This window comes from Carcharodon carcharias, chromosome 10, assembly GCF_017639515.1.
Source record: "Carcharodon carcharias isolate sCarCar2 chromosome 10, sCarCar2.pri, whole genome shotgun sequence".
NCBI classification, from domain to species: Eukaryota; Metazoa; Chordata; class Chondrichthyes; order Lamniformes; family Lamnidae; genus Carcharodon; species Carcharodon carcharias.
In genome coordinates this window covers 171,488,294-171,505,915 of record NC_054476.1, presented here as the reverse complement: position 1 = coordinate 171,505,915, position 17,622 = coordinate 171,488,294, and the positions used below count along the sequence as shown (strand labels likewise).

At 40.5% G+C, this 17,622-nt stretch overlaps 1 protein-coding gene across 2 annotated transcripts in view; it reads right to left on the bottom strand.

Moving 5' to 3' along the window:
- appbp2 (amyloid beta precursor protein (cytoplasmic tail) binding protein 2) overlaps positions 1–17,622 on the bottom strand; it is a 108,663-nt gene that overhangs the window by 10,918 nt on the left and 80,123 nt on the right. For both annotated transcript variants that reach the window (XM_041197969.1, XM_041197970.1), the window contains 7 exons: positions 13,193–13,316; positions 8,745–8,913; positions 6,053–6,142; positions 5,065–5,132; positions 4,437–4,542; positions 2,677–2,801; positions 2,125–2,210 (listed from right to left, as the gene is read on the bottom strand). In XM_041197969.1, coding sequence (XP_041053903.1) covers positions 2,125–2,210; positions 2,677–2,801; positions 4,437–4,542; positions 5,065–5,132; positions 6,053–6,142; positions 8,745–8,913; positions 13,193–13,316 — 768 coding nt within the window. The remainder of the gene's footprint in view (positions 1–2,124; positions 2,211–2,676; positions 2,802–4,436; positions 4,543–5,064; positions 5,133–6,052; positions 6,143–8,744; positions 8,914–13,192; positions 13,317–17,622) is intronic.

Here is a 17,622-nt window from a genome sequence, read left to right as displayed (position 1 = left end):
TATTGATACATAGGAAGATGGTTGTGGTTGTTGGAGGTCAATCATCTCAGCTCCAGGACATTACAGCAGGAGTTCCTCAGGCTAATGTCCTGGGCCCAACCATCTTCAGCTGCTTCATCAATGACCTTCCTTCCATCATAAGGTCAGAAGTGGGGATGTTTGCTGATGATTGCACAATGTTGAGCACCGTTCGTAACTCCCTAGATACTGAAGCAGTCCATGTCCAAATGCAGCAAGACCTGGACAACATCCAGACTTGGGCTGACAAGTAGCAAGTAGCACTTGCGCCACACAAGTGCCAGGCAATGACCATCTCCAATGAGAGAATCTAACCATCACTCCTTGACATTCAATGGCATTACCATCGCTGAATCCCCCCACTATCAACATCCTGGGGGTTACCATTGACCAGAAACCAAACTGGACTAGCCACATAAATACAGTGTTTACAAGAGCAGGTCAGAGGCTAGGAATCCTGCTGCAATTAACTCATCTCCTGACCCCCCAAAGCCTGCCAACCATCTACAAGGCACAAATCAGGAGTGTGATGGAATACTCTCCACTTGCTTGGATGAGTGCAGCTCCAACGACACCCAAGAATCCTGACATCATCCAGGACAAAGCAGCCCGCTTGACTGGCACCCAATCCACAAACAAACATTCACTCCCTCCACCACTGACACACAGTGGCAGCAGCATGTATCATCCACAACGTGCACTACAGAAACTCGCCAAGCCTTCTTCGACAGCAACATTCCAAACCCACGACCACTACCATCTAGAAGGACAAAGGCAGCAGATAGATGGGAACGCCACCACCTGGAAGTTCCCCTCCAAGTCACTCACCATCCCGACTTGGAAATATACTGCCGTTCCTTCATTGCCGCTCGGTCAAAATCCTGGAACTCCCTCCCTAACAGCACTGTGGGTGTGCCTACGACACAAGGACTGCAGCAGTTCAAGAAGACACCTTCTCATCACCATCTTCTCACAGGTAATTAGGGATGGGCAATAAATGCTGGCCTAGCCAGCGAAGCCCACATCCCTTGAATGAATAAAAAAAAAGTGAATGGGCAAAACGGTAAAGTACTTATGGTGAAAAACAAAAAAAAGTGGTGTTCCAAAGAGACTTGGGGCTCCAGGTACACAGATTAAAATGTCATGAATAGGTACAGAAAATAATCAAAAAGGCAAATTGAAATTTGGTCTTTATATCTAAAGGCTTAGATTACAAGGGGTGGAAGTCTTGTTTCTGCTATACAAAGCCCAGGTTTGACTATACGGAGTACTGAGAGCAGCTCTGGTCACCAGCAGAATCATCAAGAATAATTTGACAGTACAGAGCCATATCAGTTAAACAAGTCGTGCATATTAATTTCCTCCATAATTTCAACCTCGCAGTTTCTAGCCTATTATTCTCAAATTGAAAGTAGTAGCTATGTCAGCTCAAATAAGTCCGCAAATTTAGTCACAATTACGAATTGGTGCTGTAACACATATTCCAAGATAAAATATTTTGGCCCACTGGACTAAAAATATTAAAAACCAAATAAGAGTTATAGCATTATGCCATCATACATTAATGTCATAAAGTGTGGATATAAGTTTACACCCAAGACTCTCACACCTCTGAAATACCTGAACTGAGTTCCAGTACTGTATACAAGTGATGAGTGGTGACTAGGTATGCCCAGGAGGATAAAAATTTAAATTACTCTTCTGCACCAAGTGGCTGCCATAGCAGCAGTCTTAACAGAGACCTTAAGAGCAGCTTGTCCAACCCATCTTGGTGAATCTGGGAACATATAGGTACAAAGCACACAGGAAAGAGAGTGATACCTTAAGAGATACATTAGTAAGTATTGTATTTTAATGTCTGTGCCACCATTAACTTTTCTTTTAAATGTACACAAATTGTCTTAATATTTGAGAACACACATGGGGCATGTATATTCTTTGTACCCAAAACAGGCTACTCTTCAAACTTAAAAAGATAAATACCGAAACATTGCTATAAGATAATTAAAATAATGTTCCTGTAGATTAAATTGTACTTCTACAAGTCAATGACGTGCAACACTCAAAGCTCAAATGTATCAAAACAGTGAATTCTAACATACAAACCTTTAACTCTTTTAGAAGAAGCCAGCAATAAGTGGTCTTCAGGGAGGATATGAGTGATGATGTCTATGGCACGCTCAGCATGGAATCTGCAAGGAAAAAAAAACATTTCTAATGCAGAATGTTGCTTCCACCAGGACAGGAGATCTACAAACCCAGCAATCAGGTAACTCCAAAGTTTCATTTCATTTTGCAACGATAAGGGAGATGAAGACTGTGTTCGACGGGGGGAGGGAAGAGGAAGGAAAGGTTGCCTCAATCCAGTTCATGACAGATACTGCCCCACAGTGCAAACAATATATAATTTCTAGTCAAAAATTCTGATACAAATATTATGTGACAGAATGGCACCAGTTTAAGATGTCTGCGTTTCACATCTGAAGAAAAATGAAGAAACATTTTGAAAGACATAATATTTTCTTATATACCTTGTAGTTAATTCACAATACTGAAAATATGCAACAGGAATAGTTTCCTATTTTGATTGATAAGCATTTTTGAATTTCTGTGAAGAACAGAAAACATTATTGACATGCAACTAATTGGTTAACTTACAATGCATTGTCAAACTTTCCAGAACTATACTGGTGCACGTAAGAAGAATAAGCCAGGTCCTCATGAGCTGTTGCTACATGGATGTTCTTGCCTCCAAATACTGACTGCCGGATATCGAGTGCTGTCTAAGAAACAAAACATTGTTCAAAATTAAGTTGCAAATACCACCTACTTGTAAAATCTTTAGACAAGATTAGTTATAAATATGAAAAATGTAAGTAAACAAATATCTGCTCTCTGCGTCTGCCTACAAGTGGAATAATTTGCACAATTAAGACTTTCCATTTTGAGGCCATGTTACTGCTCAAGTGCAAGAGCACAAACAGTGCAGCTTAAATCAAGCTGCCGCTTGCTGAAAATAACATGACCCTGTGTAGGAGCTGGCTCACAGCTACCATCATTGAGCACATTTTAATCAGCAAGACCTCATTTTTTTCCCTTTGTCAGAACAGCACTGTTCCAGAACTCTAATATATTAACTTTTCAGTGGCTCGCAAGTGCCTTGACTGGAGAATTTTAAAAAAACAGCACCAGTATTCACCTGCAGCCAGATCAGGTCACCTGCTGCAACAAGACAAAATGAATCATATGCAATAAAGAAAAAAATTCAAAGCCTTTCTGAAAGGGAAAAAAATGCTGCTAAAGTGGCCAACTATCTTTTCCTCTCTGATCACCAAAAAATGTGTGCGATTGGAATATTCTAGTCCTATTACTAGAGGCATGTTTGGGGGTGGTGGGGGTGGAGAAGGATTGTTGACAGGAAAAGGGACAAAGTATTCATTGGCATTCTTCCTTAGGCTGTGGCCTCACTTTCCAGGAAGGTAGTAATACTATCAGTAGGAGCACCATGATGATAGCAGCAATTAGTTTGCGTTTATATGACCTAGAAGACACTTCACATTGGCTTGAGAAAATAAAAGGTGCTGAATTGGATGAGGAAAGATTTCGAGAGGTGACCAAAAACCCCACCCAAGAGGTGAGTTTTGAATGAAAAAAGTATGTGCCAAGACAGAAGGAATTTTTGGAAGGGAATTCTACAGCATGGAACATAGGCAGGTGAAAGTGTAACTACCTATAGAAACTGGACCTTAGAAGTCAGACACGATGGATTGAGGAGGGGGAGAAGTGGGGCAGCTATATGGCCAGAGTGAAGCTGTGAAGGGAATTAAGCATAAGAATGCCCATTTAAAATCAGACCAAATAGTAACCATTTGAGACATGAATTGCTAGAGTCAAGTCTGTCTGCAAAGACAGGGGTGATGAGCAAAGAGAACTTAGTCTGGAGTTAAAAATGGGCAACAGAGTGTTGAATGCCCAGACTTATTATCGAGACTGGAGGATAGCAGGTTAGCCACAAGTGCGTAGGAACAATTGAGTGTGGGGGTGATAAAAGCATATATAAAGGTTTCAGGGCTGTTGATCTGATGATCTGACATAGATGATTACGGAGTTTGAAATTTATAAATGAAAACAATATGGGGTTGCAAACTTAGCTCATGGCTGAAGAGGATGTTGAAGTTATAAATAGTAGTTTAGTCTGAATTAGGGACATTGCATCAATAGCCAAGGTATGATGTTTAAGGTAGGGCCAAAGATGTTAGCTTTGGCCTTCCTACAGTTTAGAGAAAAGTACAGTTCATTCAAGATTGCACATAGGACAGTCTATTAACATGCTTCCCATTTTCAAACTTAAGAACATGCTTGAGAGAATAATTTAAAGTACACCTTAATTGCTAAACTAAAACAATTTTCCAACATACCTGATAAATAGCCACTGATTGACAAATATTATCTACGTTCAACAAGTAAAATCCATAATCTAAGAGGGTATCAGAGTATTTGGGATGTTTAGGCCCAAAATGTTCCCTGAAAAAATAACATGAAATTTCTGTAGTAAATATTCAAATCATGCACTATAGTATTTAAGACACTTTTTCCATTACACTGTAAAATTTTAAGTCTTCTCCTTAAATAAAGGGTGAACGTTGTCAACAATACCTTGTTAAAACTGTCTTTTCCCCCACCCCATAGAAAAAAATGACATACTGTGTAGAAAAAGTTTATTTTTCACTCATGTCTCTTCCTTTCTGTTGGGCTTATTTTGTTCCTCATTATCACAGCAAAACATCTGTGCCAAAGTAAAGAACGGAATAGTAATGTAGTGTCTGAATATTGGCCTAGTTGTTACTGTGTACTATCAAAATGAGAGTGACAGAAAAGAACTGTAACTCAGGAACTGACAGCAGCAAAGGCAACTAAGTGAAAACATATACAGCCTGCCCATAATATACAAGATAAATCTGTACTTCAACAAATAGTGAACTTAATGGAAGCCCTATAATTTAAGGCATTAAACTCTGTGAGAATTACCTTTACATGGGAACTTACCGTGCTAAATACACTGCATGTTTTATTAACTGCTCTGCCTTCTTGAATTCTCGCTTCACTACACAAGCCTATAAAACAAAAAAAATTCAATTCCAAATAACTTAATCCTAATAGCCCAAATGTAAATGTTACGAATGATTTGTTAATGCAATTCAAAATAAAAAAAATTCCCCTGCTAGATTCTCATCGGGAATTAATTTTCATTGTATTTTTAAAATTCTTTCCATGCAGGATAGCTTTTTGAGTCAATTTTGTGGTGGAAATGTTACATATGGCACATACAAGGACAGGATTAAATACTAAATTTTATCAGGAAAACTATTTGTAACTCAGGTAAAATGAGTGGGAGAAAAGTCATAGCACTAAAAAAAAAATGATATCTGGCTATGGTTGATATATCCTACTTCACTGTAGGTACTATAACATCTACATAATTTGTCAATGAAATTTCTTCCCAAACCAAAGATAACTAATAATTATAGACTGTCCATTGATACAGAAACTTTATGTATTATATTTCACTACTCAACCCTTCATGGCAATTTTCATGACATTGTTGACATTCATTTGGTCCCAAGCAGCTCATGGATCTGCATGTTTCTATCCATGCTTATTCCCATTACTGTCAGTTACACTGTCAGTGGAATTTGTTCATGAAAGAGTTAAAAATAAAACACATCAACAGCAATTGCTTCTACTGGGAATCTACTGCACCTCATGAAATATATGGCAAATGGACAGATGCAGTAAACTAACCACATCCAACTCTAATTGATCTGGGTAAAATTAAACCAATTAATGGTATACCACACTGTTACCATGTGAGACCGATGAGGGATGTATGTACAATATATTTTTAAAAATATGACGACTCAGCAAACAATTTATAATTAATTTTCAACAACCACAATATTTTTCATTAATTTTTTTCTACATAACTTCAAAATGCATTAACCATAACTACCTCATAACAGAGCAAATTACTCACTTTTGAAGCTTGTCTCAAAACATCAACTGCTACTTTCACTGGCAAGCCAACTGTGATTTCCTTCATGGCTTCTACACACCACTTATAAGCCTTTAAAAACAATTACATACATTTAAATAGGGTATACAACTTATTAGTTTCTATTATACTGCAGTATAATAAATACTGACTGCAATAATGTAGGAAGTTACACATAATTAAGGTTATGGTGAAATAATCATTCCAATTATATTTGGTGGATAATACATGAGCAATCCAGTGCATTTTTGCCCTGTAGAACATTTCCCAAAATTAAGCCACTGAATGGCTACCCCAAAGTATTTAAATCTCTCAGTCTGATTATCATTTCCAGCATGCTAGCCAAATCCAAGTGGTTACAATACTGGTCAAAAAGGATACCAAGTCTTGACAAAGAGGTGATGTTGGTCTTTACCCTAACCTTTAAGCATATGGAATCAATTCTTTGATCGTCCAGAAAGTTGGCACAGTACTCACCAAAAACAAAAAATCTACATCAGTTGCCTGCTCATGCATAATTTAAAACCAGTTCAAAAATAAATTTTCTGCAAAAATAAACTTAGATCAAAGGCAATGAGCACTGTGGTGAGAGGAAGGAAAAAATCTCAACTTCAGGAAATGCATGAACTTGTAACCTACATTTCAAACACACTAATTATGGGATGTCCAGAAGACATGAAAAGTACTACATATATTTAAGTCATTCTCTTTCTTTCTTTCTTGTATATGCATACTTGTACCTTGATAACTTGCACTCTTAGAAGGTTTTAGGTTTAAACCCCTGGAATAAGACTTCAGCAAATAATCTATACTACCATTTCAGTGCCATACAGAGGGAGTGCTGCATTTTTGGAGTTTCTGTCCTTCTAATGAGACGTTAAAATCTCACTCCATTCAAGTAGACTTAAAAAATACCATGGCAATATACAAATAATAGGTAACCAGATAACATCTATTCCTCAGCCAACATCACAGTGATTATTTGATTATTTCTGTCATTGCTGCTTGTGGTTATGCTTCCCCACATTACAAGTGATTACACTTCAAAACTTGTTGGCTGTGAAGCACTGAGGGACATGAAAGCAAGCTTGTTCTTTCAAAAACTTTGAAAATCTAAGTTGTCCTTAGAGCTTTCTATAACCTTCAAACAAAATTTGAAAATCTGCATCTTGGTGCTGTTACCCATGGCACTATAGTGAAAAATACTTCAATTGTGCTATAGTGACTATATAAGTTTGACCAGAAAGCTGAAAGTAAGCACCAATCATCAGGAATTCAGGCTTACCCGATTCTGGAAGGGAGGTAGGACACTACAAGTCCCAGCATACCTTGGGAGTTTGCATAGTTCAGCTTTTGTCATTCTTCAGGCCAAGGACATGAGCCCAGTGCGTCTGCTCGATGACTGAGAAACAAAGGCTCGAAAACCTTGATCATGTGACCCAGGAGCAGAGCACCATGGTCAAAGAGTCCTAGACAGGGGACAGGGAGAGGTCCCAGTTAAAGAGAAAGAACTGTGAAAGGAGCCACTGGGAGACCATCACCAGGAGGAACCACTGGGAAGTGGATCATGGAAGGAGGCTCCAAGTATTAGAAATGATGCAGTTGGTGGGCTTTAAGTAATGAAAGCTGGGGAGAAGCCATGGAGATTTGAGGGGGCAGAAGATTGGTGATTCTGTGCTGTGGGCTGTTGAGGTAAAAGGTAACCCTTTGGAACGTTAGTGTTCAACTCAGCGTGGCTGAAGAGCTGAAGTTCAGCTTGTGAGTTGGTGCTGGAGTGTAGACTTGGGAGTCCAGGGGAACGGAGTCTTGCAAGATGAAACTGAAACCCTGCAAGGTGCACAGTCATTGAGGCAGTCTGAGTTGAAGTGATTTTTGAAGTCAACTCCAAAGCTAGATGTTTGAAAGTGAAGACTGGAATCCCTTATGAGAGGGGCAGAGTTTCAACGAAATTGATTCAGCCAGAGTGTCTACTGGCATCTGGGTGGGTTGCTGAGAAATCTGTGGAGTCTGTCTTGGTCACATCTGCTAATTACAGAGAAGTGTGATGTGGTGTATTTGCCTGTTAATTCACATGTACCTCAAGTTAATCCCGAATGTTAAGAGTACAAGATAGATATTGTAAATTGTTTTATCTTTTTGACCTTGTATAGTAAAGTTTATTTTGTTTGTTCAAAAGCTGTGGAATCTTGTGGCTTTACTCACTGAGCAGGTGCCTTGAATTTCAAACTTTGTCAACTAAGTTATTGATCCCCAATCAGATCATACCAAGAACTTGGGGGTCTGGTCCAGGATCGTAATACAATGGACATCTTACTTGCATTCATTTTCTCTCCTCTCCCGAACATAGTGACCAACATTGTTGTGTCACCGGAACCTGGAATTCTCAGGTGATGTGCCCAAGAGGCTTTTTCATGTGTGACCTGAACAGTGAGATTTTCAAAAAGAAGCAGCACAACTAAACCTGGCGCTGTCCTAATACAGTGTAACAGAAACAAACATTTTAGGGTCACCTGAAAGAAATATCATGAAATTTCTGTTAATTTTCCTCTTACTATTCCAAGATAATGGGGTGAATTTTACTGTATAGGTCGAGATCAGCTACTGCAAACTTAAATTAATGTAGTATCATACAGCATGGGTTAGGAACAATCACATAAATGCCACTATTGCTTACCTCATCATAATGACTTTTGGCAAAGAGTAATGCACAGAGCTCTCCAAAGAGTGCCGCTCTATTTGCCTGGTGACCATGTTTTGCCAGTTTATCAATGTAGGTTTGAGCCAGTTTGTAGGTCTCTTCCCCCAAGTGGTACTTACAATTGCCATTGCGCACATGGAGTAACCTTAAAAACAAATAAATTTGATATCAGAAAGTATGACTCTGCCTGAATGACATAATCCAAAACCAAAACATATTTCCCACACCATCCATTTTTAACACTTATCAACCAAGATTACTTTTTGAAGATTATGGCCTGGAATTTCCTTGTAATTTTCATGCAACAATGATGCAAGAGCTGTGTTGTGAAAATTACAAGGAAATTTGGATGTATGTAACTTACAATAGAACTTTGGTAAGCTCAGGATTCTAAGCAGATGGCATGATTTACATTCCCCTTGATCCCTGGTTGTTTATGCTGATTCCAGGCCAGTTTTTTTTAAACGTTCCAGCAAAATCTAACGAGATTCTCCAGAAATTCTCAGTGTCGGCTGCCATTAGCATGCTCGATATAAAAACCAACCCAAGAAGAATTAATGAAACTTTGGTTTAGGATTACTCTTGTAAAATTTGGGATTTTGCACAAGGTATGAGCTTGGGTTCAGCGTCCTTTGTTACCTGCATCCCTAGAGATCTGAAGTGCCCCCTTCATTGCTTAAAAGTGTGTTCCTAGTTGTATGAATACAGAACCCATGCTGCATTTATCATCTACTGTAACTTTGCAGGGTGTTCTCCAGCCTTTACAGAAAACAGACTGAAAAGCACTTTAGCCAACTGAGCCACATGACAAACCGGTTTATTTTTCATGAATAAACAGTACACAAATTTCATTCTACTGTGTCTCATCCAGGGAAGAAGTTGTTAAAACTACTGACTCTCAATGTGAAAGCTCATTTTAAAGTTAGCTAGCTTTTTTGTGCCCCATGACAGGCTGCTCACCCTCACTCTACCATAGTGGTGGAAGGAGGGAGAAGAGAAAAAAAAATAAAAGAATGATTAAAAAGAGAACAAATGTACCTCTGATCTCTTAAGTCTATGTGGTCATGTGCTAGGCCTACTAAGGCATCTGTCACAGATGGTTCAAAATTGCAGCACTCGTAGAACCATGGGGATTCCATATGCTTTTCATTTTCCAATTAAGCAACAGAGGTGGTGTGGTAAGGCGGGTGAAGACACATCTATCCACTTTGAAAACACATGAAACTCTTTGCTGCAAGCCTAGAATGTTCCATATTTCTATACTTCTAGTCCACAAGCTTTTGCAACCAGAAGCCTGAGAAGTTTCTGACCTGGACCAGCTTTCCCAGAAACAAACTTTAAAATTAAGGTTAGAGAGTTTAAAAGAAAAACCATGTCAACAATATATAGATTAATAAACATATTTAGTAAAAACAATTGACCAGGATATCAATGCAAATTTATAAAATAAGAAGTGAGGCTGCAAAAGAGAGTTCACATTCAAGGTTGCATTACCTTTTACACTATAATTACATACTATATTGCAAATGTCCTTTCAAAAATACTATATTGAACAGCCCACACAAATACTGAAATATATATTGGCAAGAGATTTCAACCTTGACAGTTACCTGCGATAATGTAGTGATTGTGGTTTCAGCTTTCCTCCAACACTTGTAAATCACAGCAATAAGCTATTTCTACAAGCAGACTAAATCTCTAATGAATTGAAATCTACACTTTTCTTGTGCCATGGGAACAATTACTCCTCAACTAGAGTACTGCACCAGAGACCAAGATATCTCTTCCACTGCAAAGGGCTACTATGATATCCAGGTTAAAACTAAGGATCAAAATAATAGTACAATATTTAAAAATCGTAGTGCATGAGATTAAAAAATAATTTTTAGTAGTTGTTAAAATTAATATTTAATCTGCCTATCACACAAATGAGTAATGTGGTATATGAATTTCATTTCAATGTCAAGATTGGTGGAACGTATCAAACAGCATGTCCCAGCTGCTGTTCTCAATTGGCAAGGTACAGACTGTACCCAACCAGCCCGTGCTTGCAAAACTGAAGGCACAGTGTCCAACATTAGATGTGATTCCGCGAATGGGCGACATTTACTAAATAATCCTCAGTGTGTTAAAAATTGCACTGGCAACAAATTTAAGATTGTCAGTTGGGCTTGCAGTGTGACGCATTTGCATGTACTGGAGACCACATATAATACACAGCGCCCAGTTCTTTACAGACAGAACATGTAGACACATTGTGCCTGTTTCAGCTAAACAAGTGGCAGCCATTTGCTGACTCATTCCTCAGGGCAATGTCTTAACCAATCAAGGTCAAGCTGCCTGGTTTAAATTTCAAACAAACAATGTTTGACAGTTAACTGTCAGCCAACATCACTGGTGCATTCTCCATTGCAACGCCTCTACCAATCAGCAGTCTCCTCGCATACAGTATAAATGGTTGTTTTCCCCTTATTCTTGATGTGTTCAAAACGAAAAGCTTCGACATGTCTCTTTTTTCAGCAATACTCAAGTAGTATACTACCAAATGATTATTTTCTGGTGTCTTTACTGGGTATCTATCATGTCAGTATCCCAACTTCACACCCATATATTTACAAGCCTGGTCTTTCAGCAAAATACTGTTATAGCAAAGTCTATAGAGGGACAGGGAAACCTGGACAGCAACTTCCCGATTTCCATGTTTAAATATATAAAGTGCTTTCACTAGGAGTTGCTGTCTGATTTACTCTTCACTATCAGTGAGTGTTGATGGCATCACTATTATTTTCACCATAAAACCTGAGCCATCGTCTGCAAGTTCTGGACATTTGACTAATTGCTTCATGGATAGGAAGATGTAGCAGGTCAGGTTATTTACAAATGTCAAGTTATTTATAGTGTGATGCTTCTGTAATCCTACCATACTATTAAAAGTTTAGAACAATCTTAATTAAAGGCAAAGGTCTAAATTTTCAAGCAGAAATACTGTTTATCTCCTCTCAAATTAGTCCAACACTTCAAAACAAAATTGTTTAAATTTCATTGCCCAGAATACTGGGGTGCAGAGTGACACAGGCACTAACATTCAGACACAGGTTGGGAGATTACACTTTCAACTCACAATAGTCACTTTCTGAACCAAGGTTCACTTTGTAAGGAGTAGGGACAAGTGTCAGAAAACTAGGTGGGTCAAATCTGGTCAGGTTAATCATGCTAGTGAGGGGCACATACTGAAATAAGTTTGCAAGGAAGTCTTGTACACAGGCTTAAAGGACCAGGAAGAGAATCAAACAATGGATTCTTCACAAGAACACAAAATAAGTAGCCCACTGGATGACCTTCACCTTATGCATGCAGACTAGAGTTTTAGATTTCAGTGTCAACCTTATCTGAGGTAGCACTTTCTTGAGTCAGAAGGTTATATATTCAAACCCCACTCCACAGGCCTGGGCACATAGGCCTGAATTTTTCAGTTGGCGGGCAGGCTCAGCAGGAGCAGGTGATCGCGGAGCTGACCACCGCCTGCGATTGGCTCTGCGCCACCATTTTATGTGGGCGGGCCTACGTGGGCAGGCGGAAGGATAGCCGGCGCCAGTGTTCTTGCGTGAAAGAGTGCTTCAGTCTCCTAGAGGCACAGAGCTGCCTCAGGGAGATTGAAGTGCTTTTGAAATAAATAAATAAATGGTTTGAAAGTTTATTTAAACATGTCCCCTTGCGTGACTATGTCACATGAGATGGGACATGTTTTTATATTTCAGAAATTTTTTTTATTTAAGTGGTAAAAGCTTTAGGAAACTTCCTTCCGCATGTGGATGAGGTTTCCTAAAAAACGTGAAGACCGCTTGGCCTTTTCGCCTGCCCAATAACCTTAAGGTTGGACGGGCAGTGTAAACAATTACATTAATTAATTCGTTAATGGCCTTAATAGGCCTACCAGTTATTGGCGGGCACGCAGCTGACTCCGGTGCGTACCCGCTGAACGAAACATCCAAGAGACAGCACGATGATGTCAGGAAGCACACCAAGAGTCATCGCCTCATTTTACGCACTGGGGTGTCAGGCCCGCCTCCACAGGCTGACTGAAGTACTCAGGCTGACATTTCAGTGCAGTACTGAAGAAGTGCTGCACTGCTGGAAGTGCCATGGTACATTAAACTGAGGACCTCATGGCTATTTATATAAGAAAAGAATCCTGGGTATCCTGGCCAATATTGATCAGTCAATCAACAACATTGAAGCACTTATCTGATCACTTGCCGTTATTTGTGAGGCTACTCTGTGCAAAATGCTATGTTTTGCTACATTACAATAACGAATACACTTCAAAAGCACTGATTTAGCAGTGCAATGTTTTGAAATGGTCTGAAGTTGTGAAAGGTGCTATATAAATGCAAGTTCTTTCCTTAATTTTAGTTACTACACACCTGACACAGCATTCAACTGCACGAAACCAGTGAAGCACCTCATCATGTAACGAACAGAGCTGCAGACAAGAAAGGAATACCTTCTCAGCATCACTATACCAGCCCGCATCAGAAAGAAACCCTCCTGCACAAGAGGACAGAGAACAGGAAATTGTTAAGCATGATTTTATTTTCCAAGACACTATCCCTCTTTGGCTCATGAATGAATGTTTTGTACAGCTTTCAACTGTATCTTATACATAATAAGAGGCATATCTTCATGCAGTATTCAAATAATTTATACACAGCTGACTTCCAGTCATCCTTATATCTTGTGATTAACAGGAGTTACTTCTGAAACACTGCCATGAAACCTGTTCAAAAAGAATTGAAATGACTTGCGTATAAATTCTGCCCAATTATTTTGCATTTTAATTCTACAAACCAAAGAAAATGAGTGGTTTAAAAGAAGGAGGACCAGATTTAAAGTTAGAACTGGTTGGTTCAGTGTGCTGGAATACTCCTTTGAGCTGGCCATGATGTTAAGAGCCCAAATTGAACTTAGGTACAGCGAAACCAATTTCTGGTGAACAAACGCACAAAAATCATACAGGTACACAAACCTATGAACCATTAGTCTCAGCTGAAGAGACTCAAATAAAGCAGCAAGCCATTTCTTCCAGCATGCATTTGTACCTACAACTCCATTTTCTTTTCACTAATATTGACAGGATTATTATAGAGGATTGCTTTCTAAGTCTCACTCACCCATTTGTCCACATCAATTGAAAATTACAATTTACAACGACCAGAGAAAAAAATCATTTTTAGGAATATCAAAAGCATGAGGAACTTTTTTGTATCAGCCTCAAAAGAAAGCAAGACCCAAGCATTCAAGTTTTTCTGAGGTAAATTCAAAAGTATAAACATTTACTATAGATTCTCTGATCTCCTTATCTAGAGACAGAAAGTACAGCAAAAGTTTAACAATGACACAGCTGAAATGAAAACCAGTTAATGGGAAAAGTTTGGGAGTAGATCCTTATATTTTGGAGTCAGTTCTATATGGTGACATCTTTGAACTCAAAAGAAACCAGAAAAACAAAATGATTCACAGAAACTGCAGTTAGCTTTGGAAGAAATGTACCATTACAATTCACTTTAAAAAACCTGAATTATTGGTTTGTAAGGTTTCCACTTTGCTGTATGAATTCAAATTAGATAGTTCAACATTTTCAGTACAAAAGAAAACTTGGAATTATCAGACCATATTCTGGTATAAAGGTAGCATCGGAATTGAAGTTGAGATTTAAACAGAATGTTTTGTTACTTTGATAGGCAGAGAAATATTTACCTACTTAAACGGGGAATATAATAGGAAAAATTTTATTTGTTAATATACCTGCAGCTGGTGAGGAAAATATTTATATGAGCCAGGAAGTATTCAATGAACGGCATGACACTAGGAAGTTCTGAGGAACAAAGGGACCTTGGCGTGTGCGTTCATAGATCTCTGAAGGCAGAGGGGCATGTTAGTGGGGTGGTGAAAAAGGCATATGGGACACTTGCCTTTATCATTCGAGGCATAGATTACAAATGTAGGGAGATCATGTTGGAGATGTATAGCACCTTGGTGAGGATGTGATTGCACTGGAGGGGGTGCAGAGGAGATTCACCAGGATGTTGCCTGGAATGAAACATTTAAGTTATGAAGCGAGATTGGATAGACTTGGGTTGTTTTCGTTGGAGCAGAGAAGACTGAGGGGCGACTTGATTAAGGTGTACAAGATTATGAGGGACATGGACAAGGTGGATAGGGAGCAGCTGTTCCCCTTAGTTGAGGATCAGTCACGAAGGGACATAAGTTCAAGGTGAGGGGCAGGAGGTTTAGTGGGGGGGATGTGAGGAAAAACTTTTTTACCCAGAGGGTGGTGATGGTCTGGAATGCGCTGCCTGGGAGGGTGGTTGAGGTGGGTTGCCTCACATCCTTTAAAAAAGTACTTGGATGAGCACTTGGCACATCATAACATTCAAGGCTAAGGGCCAAGTGCTGGTAAATGGGATTAGGTAGGTAGGTCAGGTGTTTCTCACGTGTTGGTACAGACTCAATGGGCCAAAGGGCCTCTTCTGCACTGTGACTCTGTGATTCATAACATTCAAGGGTGAAAGAAAACAAGCACTTATTGGATTGTCTCGGGGAGATCTTACAAAATGTGTTTACAAATCCCTTCAGCAGGGATATAGGGTAGAATTTTCTGCCTATTGGGAGGGTGGGCCCGACCAAATCTCTGGCGGGTGGGGAGCCGATCCCCGTCGGAGAAGTGGGCCCCTTCGCCATTTTACATAGCCGAGCCAATGAAGGCCCGCCCAGCGTGACATCCAGCGCGAAGCGCTATGCACTTCCTGTGCAGGCTGGGGGGGGGGGGGGGGGGGGGAGATATCCCCAAATACGAGAGTGCGCTCTTTCCCACATGTGCACGATGAAGTGCACATCTTCATGAGGCAAAGTGCTGCCTCGGGGAGATTGCTGACGGCTGTATAAACTTTAGAAATAGAGAAATAATAAAATCCTTAACATGTCCCCCTCATGTGACAATGTCACACTTGATGGCACATGTTAATAAATTTCACTGAAACTTTATTAAACTTTTTAAACCCTACATGAAACTTAATTCCGCCGCTGGATGTGGTTTCATGTTTTCTCTATTTGCCGCCGGGGCTCCTGGCCGACCCGCCAGCCTTAAGGTTGGTTAGGCAGGTCCTTTAATTGTTTTAATGATCCTGTCAATAGCCTCAATTGGCCACTGACAGGTCGGCGGGCTGATCTCGCTGTGCCCTTACCTTCCTGAATATTTAAATGGGGCGCAGTGACGTTGGGGCCTTCCCCCCAACATCATCCCGCATCATTTTGGCGTCGGCGAATGGGCCCCACCCCCTGCTCGCCAACGGCAAAATCCAGCCCATGGTTCCCACCATTTGTGGTGGGCACTCTGAAATTTCACATTTACTCAATCCTTATTATTTCCTAAAATACTAATTCTTTTCCTCAACCACTCCATACAATAACCCTTTATTGTCACTGGATTAGTAATCCAGAGACCCAGGGTAATGCTCTGGGGGCCTGGGTTCGAATCCTGCCATGGCAGATGGTGGAAATTGAATTCAATAAAAATCTGGAATTAAAAATCCATTGGTGATTGTTGTAAAAACCCATCTGGCTCACTAATGTCCTTTAGGGAAAGAAAACTGCTCTCCTTACCTGGTCTGGCCTACACGTGACTCCAGACCCACAGCAATGTGGTTGACTCTTAAATGCCCTCTGAAATGGCTGGGCAAGCCACTCAGTTGTAACAAACAGATGCAAAGTCACTAAAAAGGAATGAAACCGGACGGACCACCTAGGCACCAGAAACGACAATGGTAATCACAGCCCTGTCAACCCTGCAAAGTCCTCCTCACCAACATCTGGGGGCTAGTGCCAAAATTGGGAGAGCTGTCTCACAGACTAGTCAAGCAACAGCCTGACATATTCATCCTCACAAGCATATCTTACAGATAATGTCCCAGACTCCTCCACCACCATCCCTGGGTATGTCCTGTCCCACCGGCAGGACAGTCCCAGCAGGGTGGCAGCACAGTGATATACAGTTGGGAGGGAGTTGCCTTGGGAGTCCTCAACATCAATTCCAGATCCCATCTCATGGCATAAGGTCAAATTACCACGCATCGCCCTCCCTCAGCTGACGAATCAGTGCCCCTCCATGTTGAACACCACTTAGAGGAAGCACTGAGAGTGGCAAGGGCGCATAACCTAATCTGGGTGGGGGACTTCAATGTCCATCACCAAGAGTGTCTCGGCAGCACCACTATTGCCAGAGCTGGCCGAGTCCCAAATGACACAGCCACTACACAGGGTCTGCGGCAGGCGGTGAGGGATCCAACAGGAGGGAATAACATACTTGACCTCATCCTCACCAACCTGCCTGCCGCAGATGGATCTGTCCATGACAGTACCGATAGGAGTGACCACCGCACAGCTGTTGCAGAGACAAAGTCCCACCTTCACATTCAGGATACCCTCCATCGTGTTAAATGGGATAGATTTCAAACAGAGCCAGCAGTTAAGACTGGGCATCCATCAAGCATTGTGGGCCATCAGCAGCAGCAAAATTGCACTCGAACACAATCTGTAACATCATGGCCCAGCTTATCCCCCACTCAACCATTACCATCAAGCCTTGGGATCAACGCTGGTTCAATGAAGAGCGCAGGAGGGCATGCCAGGAGCAGCACCAGGCATACCTAAAAATGAGGTGTCAACCTGGCGAAGCTATAACACAGGACTACTTGCATGCCAAAATCATAAGCACCAAGTAATAGCCAAGCGATAAGACAGAGGTAAGCGATCCCACAACCAACGGATCAGATTTAAGCTCTGCAGTCCTGCCACA